General features: G+C 38.0%; 1 protein-coding gene and 1 long non-coding RNA gene across 5 annotated transcripts; one reads left to right on the forward strand and one right to left on the reverse strand.

Annotated features, from left to right (window-relative positions):
• The first annotated feature begins 7,399 nt into the window (after positions 1-7,399).
• Positions 7,400-8,114, forward strand: LOC116205584. The gene is made up of 2 exons (XR_004156536.1): positions 7,400-7,682; positions 7,784-8,114. It is a non-coding gene; the product is annotated as an uncharacterized LOC116205584 (long non-coding RNA).
• A 3,005-nt stretch (positions 8,115-11,119) lies between these two features.
• Positions 11,120-15,139, reverse strand: LOC116206372 (transcription factor PIF4). Of its 4 annotated transcripts, none has more exons than XM_031539222.1 (9): positions 14,898-15,139; positions 14,268-14,353; positions 13,311-14,175; positions 12,935-13,033; positions 12,784-12,849; positions 12,546-12,611; positions 12,117-12,422; positions 11,896-12,022; positions 11,120-11,722 (listed from the first exon to the last, which is right to left on the reverse strand). In XM_031539222.1, the coding sequence occupies exons 2-9, from the start codon at positions 14,336-14,338 to the stop codon at positions 11,718-11,720; spliced, it is 1,605 nt and encodes a 534-aa protein (XP_031395082.1). In that variant the 5' UTR covers positions 14,339-14,353; positions 14,898-15,139; the 3' UTR covers positions 11,120-11,717. The 4 variants fall into 4 exon arrangements, with proteins under 4 accessions (XP_031395082.1, XP_031395083.1, XP_031395081.1 ...); XM_031539223.1 differs by having other exon boundaries at positions 14,268-14,381; XM_031539221.1 differs by having other exon boundaries at positions 14,268-14,363; positions 14,898-15,138.
• Between the last annotated feature and the right edge of the window lie 1,804 nt (positions 15,140-16,943).

Here is a 16,943-nt window from a genome sequence, read left to right on the forward strand (position 1 = left end):
AATATAAAAACAAAAAAAAAGAGAAAAAAAAAAGTGAATGAGGTATCCGTGTATCAAGAAACCGTCAAACCAATCTCAAAATGTCTCCGCTCTTAAGATAGCGACTCCCATGCCAGTCAATTCTTGGCCCCGATGCAATACATCGACCTAGCTGAGATTACCTCGAAACTCAAAATATCAACGGGGTCGTTAGAACTCGATCTCGGCCTCTCGAGCTGGTCGCTCATAGCATTGCGAGTTGCAAGCAATCTGAGTCGATATCATCATCGTATGTGTAAGATAATTCTCTTGGCCTCGTGAGGCACAAATCAAACCTCAATTGAGGTCAATTGGTGAGACATGCAGGGGGAAATGGCGCATTCCTTTCTTTTACAATCAAAATGTTGACTTTTTATCACCCAAAAAAATAATTTTAATTTATTTATGTTGCCATTTTTGAATTTTTATTTTGAGATATCTTAAAAAGATAGGCACAAATTAACAGTATCAATTGAAATAAACTCTTTTCCCTCGAAAAGATAAAAATTTGAAGATAATTTATACCCGTCTCGTAAAAATATTAATTCAAAAGGCCTTCAAATCGTGGTACTATGGTGGATTCAAGACGTTTATCTTATACTCATGGAAATTGTTTCTTTCGAATTAGACCCTAGATAACCGGATTGCAATAGTTGTAATGAAATTTGAATATTAAACTTGACCTAATTGTTGCAATCCGATACAATATATTTTTTTATCACCTTTTTACATAGTAGTGACGACGCATCATCTTTCTTCATCTTGTGTTATTTTCTCAGCCACGAAACTCTTCAATTTGCAACCATCCAAAAAGATTATTTGCTTTACAAAAAGCGGTGGATGCGTCATCACGACAGCCTTTTAAGAGGATGATGGCATCCATCTCATGTTTAGGTTGGGTCAAGCGGATGAATATTTAATCAGCGTCTCCTTACGAAATGTTATTTTTCTTATACAATACTTTATTCTCCAAGTACGAAAATATTTCGTACAAAAAATTAGTTCACTGATTCGTACATGCAGCCGATTGATTGTTTTGTTTTGAAATGTTATTCATCTTATATGAAACATTATTCTTTAAGTAAGAAAACATTTCGCATGAGGCGCAACGACTGAATATGCAACCACTGGACTCAATAATTTTCCCATGTTTATCAAATGTGTTGATAAAAATTAGAATCATGATAATCCTCGTCTGATATATAATGTGACCCGTAGGGACCAATTGTGCTAAAAGTTGTTTTGACGGATTGAATAAGAATTATTTATTGTCTATCACTATGAAAATATGCTCAATAAATGTAATTCTAGCAAATTTAATAATTTCATCAATGTAATCATGAATAAAAAGTCCTACGATGAGCTATCAAGATATGATGTAGAGATGAAGTGGTCCTTCACTTTTTTTCCTTTTCTGGTATACAAGATTTTTTTTTTGACCCAGGATGTTCGAGCATCGTCCAATTAATCTCCGGAGCTTTATGAAGCCCCATAAGCAAAATAAATATGTAATCACGTCAAAAACGCTCTGGTGGCTCCAAAAAGTTTTGAATTCAGGATTGAAGTGGATACATGAACTCTTTGTTAATCATTAAGTTAAACTTGTTAGAGTAATGTATACTATATTTATATACACATATATGTGTATGATGCGAATATTACAAGTTAGTTTAGGAAGACAGACACTATGTCTATAGTCCATATCTACTTTTTTTCTTGAGACCATGCCAAAATAAAAGGAAAAAACATGTCATATATACTGCATACACACTTATGACACAACCTTAATTAATTCAACCTTTACCCAAAAAGTTTAAATTGATAAGACTAATCCACTGAAAATATGACCTTTCGAAAGAGGACATAGCAAGGACGTAAAAAAAAAAAATCTAAGAGTTCAAATATTCGATTGACACTACTAGATTAATCAGATTTCACTCTTTATTTCTTCTCTTCTTCTACTCGTACGTACAACTTTATCTAATCACGAGTAGAGAAGGATCTAAAAATTTTGTTCAAGGGGTGAAGTTCAAAGATTTTTTTATAGTAAAGTCAAAAGGGACGGAAGATGATAATTTTATTAAAAATTTAATAAACTCGACAATCTTCAATAAATTTTTTGTTATTTTTCCTAAATCCAAGTGGGGGTGACGAGACTCGTACATGACCCCTCATTGGAGATGACTCATCCCAACCCAATTGATGGGTTCCATACATACGGTGGCACAACTTCCTCCTTCCCCCCCCTATATAATGTGGGGCAACATCAAAGAGCCCAAGAAAGCCTGATTAAAAAGAAGTACAGAGCAATGATATATACATTCGTCTGATAATTAAAAGATTTTATATTTGATATTCAGTGAGATTATCCGTGCCTTTTTATTAACTATTAAAATTTTTATTTCACTGTACCCGTACATGCCTCTCTTATAATCGAAAAAAGTCTAATTTAATTATTCTTTTAATTATAAAGAATGTTTATCAATTTAGTATGATAAAATAAAATTTTAATAATTAATAAAGAGAGATAAGTGCTCTTATAACGGACATCATAGATGAAATCTTTTTTAATTTTTCTTTTGGGGAGCATGCCATGCTCGCTACACCCTCTATTAATTTTAAATTCTTTTTGAAGATTCGTGCATTGTATTAATAAAGAGGCAGGGGATTCTTTCTGACCGGCCAATTCTGGTGGGCCCCGCCGTTTAAAGGAAAACGCCAACCACGCCCTTTGCGTGCGGAAATTGTAAAGCCCTCGACCGACCGACGCAGCGGCCAGTCCCCACGAGTGGCCACCCCCCGCCACCCTAACCTCCACCCCCCCCAAAAATATCTTCTCCTCTTTGGAGGCAAAAGCTTCATCAAAATTCAAAACCTACAAATTAATAGAATCCAACTTGATGTCTTACAACGTTTAATTTACGCTATGCCCCGGCATGTTGGTTAGGTTTGAGTTTTCATCATTCGCGACTTTCAATTAGAGTTCGAATTCAACATATTCAGATCTCGATACACGGGTCAATGGCTGTAGTTTCTCCACGATTTGCATAACAACATACAATAACTTATCACAACATATGATAAGTGACGAAAATGTCCCATATTCAATACTCGTTTTGAGATTATCAATTTATTCGTTTTTAAGATTGATATTTTATTAAACTAAATCATATGTCTTCCATTATAGCTTAAAAAAAAAAACCTGAATACACCATATGGAAAATAATGATGGAGAAATCCAATGCAATCAAATATCAAATTATTGGACATGTGACCTAACAAAAACTTTTATCCAAAGAGAGGCCCACCCGTACACTGCCCTATCCCTTGAGCAGGACAGAACGGGTGGTTCTAATTGACCTGACTCATCGGTTTTTTATATTTTATTTTCTATTGTTTAGATAATGGGAGATATTATGATTTCATCAGATTGATTTTCATAAATAACGTGAACAATCTTTTAAGTTCAAGATATAAATAAGTTCGACCAGTAAACCGTGCAAGTGACCTAATAAAAAGTATTCTCCTTCGCTTCCCCGGTTGCTTGTTAGGTTATGTGATCTCCTTTTTCGCTTTGTTCCTTGTTCTTTTTTCCCCTACATTTTGGCCATCTCTTGGGTGCCCGTTAACCGCATGAGAGGTTTCCCGGATTGCCTGATTTATCAACCGAATACTTAAGAGTGTTGTCATATCGGATTAATATCAATCTAAATATTCTCCTAATTCAAAATCCCACTCAGCATGAATTGTAATTTATGCAATATCTCTAAAGACTAAATAGATGTAAGTAGAAAGATCTTTCCTCTTTTTCTTTTGCCAAGAGTAGAACGATTTTAAAGCACACCATCAATGAGGATTTAGCATTTTTTAGTGTATGCTTCATCAATCTTACGATTTTTAAATGTGTCTTACACTTTTTGGTGGACTAGAATGGAATGTCGTGCTCTAAATAGTAAATACTTACTCCTCAATTCGATCTATCGACAGAATAATATCTTAATGCTCCTTCGTCGATCTTACATTACGATTTTTGGACAAGTCTTGGAATTTTCGGTGGACTAGAAGGAAGTGGGATCTGGATACCGTACACCTCAGTATCCAGTGATGCCACATGGAAGATGTCAGAGATGGAATTATGGATAATTCCGAGTGACTAAAAGAAAAAATCACGCGGTAATATATATATATATATACACGTATGTATAAAATATATAGGTGAAATTCGGCTTTTCCCTAGTGATGTCGTTTTTAACGTGAGAATATATTATATATCTCCTGTCAGCAATGGCTCGTAGCTCTTATACTACATATATATTTATGTATATAAGCAGGGGTGTTGCATCCCGTACGTTTAGAGGTCTAGGCCCAATCAAAAGAACATGGGGCCACGTCATTGTCAGGCCCAACACCTGGCCCAATTTTGTATGGTCCAATGGGCCAGTTCCGTTGCTTCTTGCACTCAAACTCACCGTACCGCTACTAGTAGCGGGAAAGATTATCACATGAACTCAGTCCACCTTGCACATAATCTTCCGTTGGATAGCACGCATAAAAAAGTGTCCTCCATTAGAATGATGGAGCACATTCACATGGATGAGCGTCGAAGAACGGCCAATTCATTACTGACGTGGTGATTGAGTTCGTGTAATAATCTTTTATATAAGTTAAAAGGAGAGTTTTAACCTTGACATATGTAAAACCATTGATAGGTGTTATAAAGGAATTATATCCCACTAAAGAGGAGTAGCTAGAGAGAAAAGGAGGGAGGTGAAGTTTTTCACTCTTAATATTATAAAAAAAATCCCTTTAACTAATAAGGGTTGGTTCAAGTAGTTAAACACTTGTTTCTTTAATATGGTCTCGGATTCGAGTCTAGTGAATGAAAAAAAATCCTTAATTGGAAAAGGTTTACCTTGTAGTGGACCGATCCAACTCGAACTGAATTAATCAAAACTCGTTAAATTTTTTAATACTGGGTACACACCGAAAAATATCCCCTTTAAATGCAAGTAGATGAATAAAGATGAGTGAACTGTGCATTTCAAATCTTTGTTACATGGTGAATTTTTCAATGCGATGGTCGTACTTTAAATTTTGCACTGTACAATGCTAAATGCTTTATACAATTAGTTGTTGAATTAAAAACTTTTCATTTGTAGAATTGCATTGCATAAAGAAGAATTAATTTGAATATAGAAAGTTTATTTCCATAATTTAATAAAAAATTATCATACATTAATATCGTCAAGTTTTAATAATTAACAAGGAGTAGAACGGTTAGAACCTGCGCTTTGTGGGGGAAAACATATGTATATGTTCGTGAGAAGTCCATAATATCGTGAATTTGAATCCATCCTTGCATGCTTAGAACGTCCTTGATAAGACCACCAAATGTGTACTTGCAAACAGACTTATTTGGTTCCATGGGTTTGTGGGAGTATTCATTGGCGCAAAAAGAATGAACTTTTTGTTATTAAAAAAAATTGTTATTTGGATATCATTCAACTCTAGTGATGAAATTTAATATAAGAGGAGAAGATCGTAGATATAGGGAACGATAAACTGGTCATGGACGATAACACGGGCATAAACAACCTTATTAGAATGACCGGCCCAAGAAGCTACACATCACCCAACCCTAAGCTTAATGAAACGCCTCAAATAAAAAATAAATAAACTCAAATAGATATTGGATATCAAATCGCAAATGATGCTCAAAAGATAAGTATTTAATTTTAAGCAAATAAGCTTTATTCAGCAAATCAGTTACTTCCTAATTATCAAATATGTATCTCTAACACTATATATGATTTTATGTATTTTCAAAAGTATCAATCAATTTATATGAATAAAACTATGTGTCTATATCTTTTATCTTTTTATGTAGTATTATTACTACAATTTTATTGCGATACTCATCTACTTATAATAAATGTTGCAAATACCGTATATGCGTAGGTATATTATTTTTTATATATGTATTGCTACTTAAATTATCATATTACGTTGCTTTTGCTCATGTCCTTAAAATATATATTGCAAATACACTAATATTAATCACGTAATGAATCTCACTAAAACCAAAATCTACATCTCTTCAATTATTATTGAATACGATACTTTAGTTTATTAAACAAAACTTAATAGATTAACTCATTATATAAAATTTGAATCATTGAATAGTATATGAAATGTCAAAGATAGGCATACGATATATTTAACTAAATTTGAATACTAAAATATGATAAATATGATAAATATGTAGTTTTCAAGTATCGAACAATTTCAATTTATTAGTTACGCCTCATATTATAGGGGGCTGTTTAAAAAGGTACAACAAAGTTAAAGGGATTTAAATTATAAAAAAGAAAAAAAAAAGCTAAACAAATAGAAAGAAGAGAAGAAAGCAAACTGTTTGCCTATATTTCTTTTTAACCTTATCATGCAGTAGTATTATCACATTCTTACAATTCCCATTTTAGTTGCAAATATATTATTTATTTTACGTGCTTTTTTTAATATATTCGTATCGTTACTTCTTGAATTACAATACTATATTATAATATTGGTACTAAACACCTATATTGTCATATAAGAAAAAAAATGTAACATGTGAACCCAAATTAGTTTGCAACTATTAGTTTAAAATATATGCATAATTGAGTTTATCAATAAATTTAATGAGATTAACTCATTTAATTATGTTAGCTATATTTTTCTAGAATTGATCAGTTGAGATCTTATAAATCTCTCAATTTCGACATTTTTTAGAGACATTCTAATGAAACCCGCTTCATCATTATTTTTCCATTGAATTTACACAGACAAAAATTGCATATGGTATCATTTTGAGAAAACAATGCACGTGAATATCAAAATAATATTCTACTCTACTTTTACAGGATGTGGCCTATTTCAGAGATAGCTACGTCATGCTAATTTCGAAATTTTTTGGGAGGATGTAAGAAGAAATCAAAATAATGAAAAAAAAAACCAAAAAACAATTACAGTTTGTAAATAAATTTAAAAGGCAATGAAAGAAAATATTAGAAATGAAACAAAAAATGACGGGAAACGTGGCCTCCTCTTTTTTATACGGACCCATTTTTATTTTTTTCGATGCGTATTATAATATCTAGAAATTCAATAGGATCTCGATTAATTTAGTTTAGCGAATCGGTTCACTAAGGGGTAAAACTTTTTTAGTGTAAATTTTTTCTATTTACAATACTCGAATACAAAACCTTACTAAAGGAAAATAAGTGCTCCAACTACTTGAATCAATTCACATTGATAATTGGACCAATTTTTATTTATTTAAGGCTTTCGTGCATCATACGGATCTTTTCACTAGTTCCTCCAAGAGCGCAGTCAAGAATCGCAAAAGGAAGATGCCACTTGTCAGAACCACACCAGTAACAACCTCCTAGGTTGCCCTTGAAGCTCTCCATGTTTCGTGCTCCATCCCTTGTATATAAACAAATACCCAACAGAAATGGCTTCTTAATCTTGATTAATTAAGAACCTAAATCATCTTTCTACGCAGTTTTACTTTGAACCGCTGTTCTGTCGGAGAGAAGATGTCAGAAACAGCAAACAAGAAAGCGGAAAGAAAGCCACAACGTCAAGCATCAGCCAAGGGGGACCCGGTGGCCCTCAAAGAGGTAATTACATATACCCCGATTATCTCACATCGATTAAAAAGAAATGTTAATATGAACATCGACTGAGAAATGTGTTATCCGCCTTTGCAAATTCGAAACAGGTTGGTGAGATCAGTCATGACGAGTTCTGCGAGACGCTGCACCAGCAGACTCTCCCAGACGAGAAGTTGGAAGATGAAATCTCCACTCTCTCTATTAATGCAGCGAATAGTGTCCTCAAGACCCAACAGAAATGACAGCGTGTAGCCGGGACCATTTCGATTTGTATAGAAGATATTGTCTTTGTTCGCTATCTAAGAAGATCGTGATCCCCGGTATCAACACCGGAAGATCATTGTAATAAACCTTCTGTTGCTCATCGATATGAACTGACAGTTTCGATTGGTTTAAGAGTAATAACATGTCTAACCAGATCAAATTGACAGCACTGTACATATTCTGCGTCAACAATCTGAATATAAGTACTTGCGGCTTGACTGTAACGTACATGTGTTTCCATATCAATCTGCAATTCGAGATATGTCTAATATTGATCCTGGCTTTTCTCGAATTATGCCATCTGAGGATCGAATTCATCAATTTAACAAGCTAATGTATATTGATAATCAAATGAAGATATGTGTAGCCTAGAAAATGAGGAGTTAAAAAGATTTGACACATCAACCGATCAGGACACCTGTTGAAGTCTCCGAAATTGAGTTCCAAAAAAAGAGGGACATCGCTCGATCAATGCGAGTGCGATTCATGTGGATGACTAGCCACAACAAAGACGCTGTTAACACATCACTAAACCAGCTGTGCCTTGAGAAGACAGGGCATGGCGACATCAGTCTAGCCACCTGAAAGGTGCGAACACTACTGGACATAAGACCTCGATTCAGACATTCCGAGCTTGTGGACATGATCAATGAAAGGCTTAAAGAAAAAGAAATGGTCATGAACAATGTGCTAAATCTGGGAAGAGTGGGTCCAATGAAAACCAATCTCTCTCCGGAACAAAGGGAAAGGCACGATGGCTTATATGTTGTGCAATAAATTGAATACGTCTTTGCTCATATCTCCATCACTTATGGTTAGCTCTCTCCTACCTCATTAAAATTCATTATTATACGCATTTGGTGTCAAATCACACATTTCTCGACATATGTCTAGAAATGAGAAATTATCACATGAATTCAGTCCCTCGCGTCGATAGTGAACTGAACCAATCGTTAGCTGACATAAATATAAAAGCGTCTCATTATTGATCAAAAAAAAAAAAGGACCAGTTGATACTGACTACCTTATCGGCACAAACTGCGTCAAAATGATGGGACACTTTTATATATCTGTCAATCTACCGCTTATACATTGCACTTAGTTTATGTAATAATTTCTAGACAACTTGGGAGGGAAGATATGTAGTGGGACTACAGAGGAACTGAAGACATCTTTTGTCCCTCAAAGGCAAAGAGAACAAAACATAGACATGAAAGCAAAAGAAGTGCAAAAGGTGATGGCCAAAGAGAATATCATAAGATTTCTTGAGTCGAGTTTGAGATGTATTGATCATCGTCACAAACATATACGATGCCCCCTTTATCTCTATCCACTTGACAAAAGGGTGTGAAAATAAAGTTGAAGATAAAATCTTCTCGTGCCCACACTCGATGTCCTCGCAGCTAGCTACGCACCGGGGCGAGTCAATACAGATCAAAAGGGACATCAAGAGTTAAATCAACGAAAGGTAACCGAGATGAAGAAAAGAGAAATCGAAGAGAACCTGCATGCTCGTCTAGTGGAGCGAGGACTTCCAAAGTGGCTATCTTGATTGCGACGACTCGAGCTGTCAGAGGTACAATATTGTTCTTGATACATCGCTCGAAAAATACAATACAATATTGCGAAATTTGCCATATATACACTGTATGATATCAAAGGTGGCTGCAGGATTACATAAGTTAAAAGTGCATCACTTATCATGTATGGTTGTAAGTCTTTGTCCGTATTAATCATAGTTGCAGCGACCAGCAAAGCGACAATATACAAAATGAAGATAACCCGTTATGATTAAAGATGCACATATCCGACCCTTCTTTCTCGCAATGGAAGCTCATGGAACTGGGACAATAGATCATGCAATATGCCTAAGCGAGAGATTTCGAAAACAATCTCGATCAATCGCCCAATAATTTATCCACTTCAAAGGGTGTCGGGTGGTGGGGCTTCATGGACAACTTGGGATAGTGTTTGTAATCTCAAGAGCATCTTTACTGAGATGAAGTGCAAAGTCGCTGATGGATTGCAAACTAATGTTTGTCAAATCATATGTGGTCAGAGAACATACACATTTGGTGAGGGCCAACTTTAGCAAAGTGGAAACTTCACAAATTCTGTTGTTCCCACCAATCAAATATCAAAAGAGGGTGTAGCGCAAAAAAGGGTTCGATACTTCGTAAAATTATTAGTATTCCTTTATTAGTTATTTAATATTTCTCTTTCATTGTACTAGATCTTGTGCCTCCTTTGTAATCGGAAAAAAAAAGAGGGTGTAATGCAATGGTGCACGAGAGGTTCCAAGTTCGATCGGAATATTCATGCTACCTTCTCCTGATAATCAAGAGGTTTCAAGTTCGATATTCAGTGAGATTATCTATACCATTTTATTAGATATTAAAACTTCTATTTATCTGTAATAGGTCTATCAACGTTTCTTGTAATGAAAAAAAGAAAAAGAAAAAAGAAAATTGTCAACCAAATGATAATACTCCATTGAATTTGGCCTTTCCCTCGTTTTGCTATTCTTTGGCTGCTCAAAAAAGCAAGCGATTTCGATGAAAACCTTTCCAAATCCAGAAGCTACTCCGACCTTCATTACCGATTGATCGATCAGAATCTTCATTTGGTCCCTACAGCAGTTGATGGTTACTATTGAAATTGTTGTGGATCACAAAAATGGTTTTCCAAGATGGGTGTAGCGCTGGAAAGCAATTAAGTAAAGGACGCAATAAGTTGGCTCTTGGAAAGCGTTGGAATTAGGAAGCAGATAAGTTTCTGCGAAAAAAAGAAATCACGATCTTCCTAATAATCCTCTTAACCACACACAATAGCAGGAACGTTAATCAATATCGAAGGCCGTTTATTACATATGGATAATGAAAAAATTACTTTTACTCATACCCTTTTCAAATCTAATCAATCATTTTTCCTCCTAGAAGTAACTTTATCTTCCATTGAGATATCGCATCGTAAATTACAGAAACATAATACTATGAGCTTAAAAGTTTTCAAGTAACATCAGATGGTTGATGAAAATCACTTCCTTCTTGGATTGTTCGTTTCGTCTAACTTACTTGATCAGCTCATTTCGATTTAGGTCTAAGAGCAACTGAGAGTTGCTTACTCTTAACATTTCTCCAAGAAAAACCGAAAGCACATTTATTTTATGCGAAAATCAATTGGAGAAGAAGCTAAGATGCCGACATTCACATCCTAATTCTAGAGCTGGATGGGGACACCTGATAAGTCCCCACAATATGTCTCTTCTTCGAGGTTCCCCACAAGAAGTAATGTCATACATAGGATCTAGACATAGAGCTGATAAGTACTGAATTTAATACGTCTCCAAGAAGAGCGATATATACCTACAAATTAAATGCCGTAAACCACGTATCCAGATGGCCCCGGAGCAATAATCGAGCTCTATAATTTCAATAAATGATCATTGGGGCAGAACACAACAGGCAACCTGTACTGATCTTGATGCGAGTGTGTATATATATATATATATATATATATAAATAAGTGAAATGAGAGAATGTAAAAATATAGTTGTACATGAGATTTTTGCCAGTTTTATGAACGGCAATCACAACGCAAGTTATGAAGCCAAAATTTTGCGAACGGGAGCTTAATTTACGGTAAGAGCCGACTTATCTGGAGAAGAGCATTGAATCTGCCCATAAAAGAATATACACTCCTACTATATTCTCAACAATTTGCAGAAGCTCATTGGAAATCTCATCATTCATAATGAGGATTGGCTCTAATTAAGTTTTAGCCTGTCAAAGTCGGAAGAAACATAGGGTCAGAAATACATTACAACTGAAGTTTTAGCTCTGCAGGAGAAGAGCATGATGTTCGTTTCATATGGAAACATGTGACATGATCGAATTTCTAAGCATATGACAGGTCTGACCAAATGAAGGGAAAGGCAACGTGAAAACTGACTTACCTATCTTGCCACGTGAAGCATCATCGTTCGAAGCTCCTCCACCGAGCTGAACTATTCCCGTTCCTGGTACTGCAGTCACTTGGGAATTTTGCATAGTCTGAGGACCGAATCTGAACATATTCACGGGCTGCAAGACAAAGTTGGACTCGATAATTTCCACAGAGTGGCAGACATCGCAAAATAGCTAAAACATCTTATGGACAAGGAGGGCAATAATGAACCTGAGAAGCTGCAGCTTGCAGTTGGTGCATTCCCATATATCGCACAAACTGCTCAGGCAGATTTTGCATTTGCATCTGATTCTGAAAATTCACGGGATTGAGGACCGGTGCTTGGCACATCATGTTCTGGTTTGGTGGGGCCATGGACGTGGACTGATGATCAACCATCGGGACTCGAGGCAGATGCATGTTGTTGTGGACGGCAGCCAATGGGTGCGGCCCCATTCCAATGCCCATAGGGGACATGTACGGCTGCATTCCAGGAAACATCATTGGAGCTGCCATCCCGCTTCCCATCCACATCATCTGAGGACATTGATCGAGGTACAATTTTCTCAATTGGTAACACAGTTCTGTTAAAAGATTGTTAATCTACTTTCTTTTTTCGGGTTAAACAGAGCCACTGTCTGAAGAGACAGCACGTCATACCTGTAGCTGCAACTGGAGAGACTTCAAGTACTCGATTGCTTCATCCAACATCGAAGCTTTGTCCGTCTGCAAGAACGAATCTAGTTGATTCAATAACAAAGCATACCTCAAAGTGACGAGATCCGAGAGACTTTTCAACTGTTGGGCTAAAAGTTCATTATGAGCTCAAAATCATATATCGATAAATTCCAATATCAATTTATAGCGTAAATCGAACATGTGAAAAAAGGGCAGAGACCTTGTTGCAGTGAGGTATGAGCTCCTGGAGTGCCCTCATCTTCTTATTGATCTTATCTCTCCGCCTCTGTAAGCAAAATTCAAGGCTAAATTTGGGAAACTTCAATTTTTTCCCATCATATTATATGCTACAAGCCGATAAGAGTACTTACTCTTTCTGATTGATTATGCACTTCTGCAGCACGACTCCTGCGAGCTGACCCAGACCGTTGAGAAGGCTTTTTCCCACCACCAGACTCGAGTTCAGCAGCCTAAAACCATTGAAAAGATTAATTTTACACCAATAGAATATGGATACATCGTGAGGCAGTTTGTTTAGGTTGATAAATTTGCAAGGGAAGTCATTTCCGCACTTTCTAGTGTTTCTCTGTGGAAAGTGAAGATCATTTTATGTCAACAATGAAAGTCGGTTTCACGAACTTTGGATAACGAACCAAGTCCTAGATTCTGAATTAAACGTTTTCCATAGGGAAGCCAAATCATGCAAAACAAAGAGAACCAAGTCGCCGGAGGCAAAGGGAGCAGTACATCGCTTTGGCACTCAGAGTCCTCCACATCTCGGCCCTTCCTCTTAAGGCTACTGGTGCCGGCCGAATTCTTTTGGGTCCCACCAAAACTGCTTCCCGATCCACCGGAGGAAGAAGTAACAGTTGGCTCAAGGGTTTCCGTCTTCCTCCCTTCATCTTGAGGAACCGTCTTTGGGATGTTATCTTCTGCAAAGAGCTGGGAACACAAGCCCACCGTCCCCGTCCCATTGCTGGATGCCCGACTGAAGTCAGGGTCGTTTAGTACAACTTGGTTGCTCCCGCAGTTGCTTGATCCGACAGTCATACCCGAACACTCCCCAACATCTCCAGCCCCTCCAAAGTGAGGATTTGAGTGCCTCAAGTCACCCTTGATCGGCCCCAAGAACTGCGAGAAGTTCACCTTCGCCGAGCCGTGGTTTTTTTGAACGGCTGAATCAGGGAATTGAACTTGAGGTTGAGGGGGCAGCATCGGGTTTGGGACCCTCGAGCTGTCCGGGTCAAAAGATTGCCTGTTGCTGGCCTGCTCCGGCGCTGCAAGGATCAGCTTGTCAGTCTCCATAGCATCTGCAGCCGGCAGCTCGGTGAAGAAGGGCGAGCAGAACTCCTTCTCGAAGGAATCATCAACAGGGTAATGGATCCACGACACAGTCTCATCGTCTTGGATCAGAATACTCGAATTCCCGTAAGACATGTTAGTATTACCCCCAACGCCTGCCCTTTGAGTCGGGTTCTGGTGATGCTGGTTTTCGTGCTTCTGAGGCAACTGCTGAGTTTCGAGGTGATCCGGGCTGGGCCTCCGGTGGGTCTGGCTGTGCATCACAACCTGCCCGTTCCGCCATAGGAGCTCCACCAGGTCGTTGTTCGGGCTGCACGGTTCAATCAACCAAACCATAAAACAAACAGCGACATTCAAAAGCAAACATGGAGAGGGAGTGGGCTAGAGAGAGAGAGAGTAGACCCTGAAGGTTTGTTCTGGTTGGTGAAAGGGAGATCAGACTCAAAGTTCCAATCAGGAAGACAAGGGTTCATGATGTCTGAAGATTTCTGTATATAACTGAAAGCATCATATAAACTGAGGTATTATTATAAAAAAAAGTCCCACATGGACTGTGCACAAACACATCAACAGTATATAAAGTTTAACTATTAAATAATTAAATTAATAATCAATTAAAATTAAGCACATGGAAAGGTCAATCGATTAATTAACTAATCAAACAAAGATAAACATAAAGGGCAACCTTCAACCAAGAAAGACGTTGTCTTCCTCCCATTTATGGAAACCATACCATGAACTAAAGTAAGCAAGAATTGGATTGAAATTGGAACACCCAACAAAATGAAGAATTTTTTTTTTCTTTAATTAATTCAGTAAACACGATTGCCACCATTTCTTAATCTGACTGAATCTCTGAGCTGAGTGCGGCCGAAACAGAGCAGCGGAAGAACCAGACAAACACAGAGAGACAAGCAGAGGACATGAAACCTACAGCAAGGACGGATCTTTCCCAGAAAAGAAACCACCCAACGGATAAAATCAACCAGACGAGAGGTCGAATTCTGAAACGGAATACGAGCTCGAGCTCACCTGAGAAAACCCAGTTCCTACCCCCACATAAACGGGAGAACTGAAACCTGCGGCCCTGTGTTTGTTTCTTCTGTGTGTGTGTGTGCGTGTGTCTCTGTCGGGGACATGTGTGGAGGGGAAGCCGAAGAGCTGAGGAAGGGGCAAATGGGTTAAAGGACGAGGGAGTTTGCGGAAACCATGAGACCAGAGTCCTTCTTAACTCCAGTTAAGGGTGTTGACAGGGACAGCAGACAAAGAGGGAGCGAGGAAAAAGATTTTGGTGCGAAACAGAGCATTGAATTCTGGGGGCACCGTGTGTGGTCACACGATGGCCCCTTCCACATGGCACTTGAATACGCCCCCGGTTAAAAACCCGGAAGCTCGGTTGGTCCCGATGACAAGACAGGTTTCTTCTTCCATATCTTTAGGTTCGAGTAATGTCGGGATGATGGATGCTAATCCCCGTATAGGCACCGAGCCCATCGTAAAAAAACTGATAGAAATCGTCGAAAGTTTCACAGCAATTAACAGTTGTTTCCTGAATCATACATTGAACTGGATAGTTTCTCTGAATCCGTGGAGCCTTTAATGCAAAACTTGCTCAAAGCGCCTGAAATTCGGCGGTCGTGGCTATCGTAATTCGTATGGTTCCACCCACAGCAATCAACTGTTGTTTTCCAAATCAAAGGGTACGATTAGATTGGATTAGAACAGCTATGGGGGGAAGGCAAAGGGAGTAGGAGCTGTGTGCTGAGCTGGGCTTTGGGAAATCTACAACTGCATCCTTATGGGTGATGCAATCTGGAAGCTGGAAAGGGATGCTGCCACGTGTCACTGTGGCCCCATTATTTTATTGGTCAATGATCAGAGAGGCAGAGTTGTCAGAAGACAAAATATGTAACCTGTTCGGACAGTCCACAGAGACGGTCCCGTCCTGGCCCCCCTCCAGGTCCGGAGGGTCGACGCTTAATCTCGATTGCTCAACTCGTGTCTCGGTTTCCCGAGTCCATGGCAACAGCTGATGCGTAAGGTAAATTTAGGTCTCGGTATCGTCGGGGAACGAATGGTCTCGAGATCAATGCCCGAATTGGTTTGGATGCTACTTTATGCTGAAAGATGGGAGAGTTTCCTAAAATAAGATGTATACCTGTGAGGAGGCAAACTGGGAATGAGCGGTTGGTTTGTTCTTCCTTATGATTGGAGTAAGTGGGGAAATGATAGTGGAGAGAAATGGGAACAACCTACTGCTTCCCAATATAGTAGTCCATGTTGCCACTTGCCCCATATTTAAAGGGAAACTTACCCGTATTGTCAGTCATTGAATATTTTTCCAGATTTGAGTTTAGGTAATAAAGTCAGTTCATTACACTTTTGGGTATGTGTATCAGAATACATACCGTAAAAAGTAATAAAAATGTGGACAATCTAATACACAAAAAGCCTTTGCCCTAGTTGGGGTTGTGTTGTACTAGAGAAAGATCGAGAGGAAGGGTGAAAACGGAGGGATAAATTCTTGAAATGGGAATATGGGAGAATTGGCGGATTGATGGTGCCTAACGCTCGCAACGACATAGTTTGCTCGAGGCTAATTCGGTGCTGATAGTTCGCGAAATGAGATAGTATTTGAATCACGTGACCCTTCATTTCGTGAGATGAGATAGGACTAGGAGGCATGAATGTCATGATACACATCATTTCTGTTGAGGTTAAAAATAATTGTCAATCCTTCACCTTGAAAAAAATAAAATTCTTATATCTGAAAATGGAAAAAAAAATTATATTCTAAAGAGATTCGGTCTCACAATCGCTCGTAAAGTCTAGTGAAAATTTTATAATTTCATCGCATATCGGACAATAATGATGTATGCGGGAAAAAGAAAGGTATTTAATAGTGGAAGAGGAACAGGGGAATCGTTGTTTTTTTTTAATTTTTTTTTTGGTATGCGTGGGTGGGCGTGGGGCGAGGTCTAGGGCCTCTAGAGGACAGTGCTAGACCCAATTGGACCAAGCGATATGATTCTTCCAGCAGACTAAAATTGGTGCAATAAAGACATGAATTTGGACCAC

The sequence above is a fragment of the Punica granatum genome, chromosome 4 (assembly GCF_007655135.1).
Source record: "Punica granatum isolate Tunisia-2019 chromosome 4, ASM765513v2, whole genome shotgun sequence".
NCBI lineage: Eukaryota > Viridiplantae > Streptophyta > Magnoliopsida > Myrtales > Lythraceae > Punica > Punica granatum.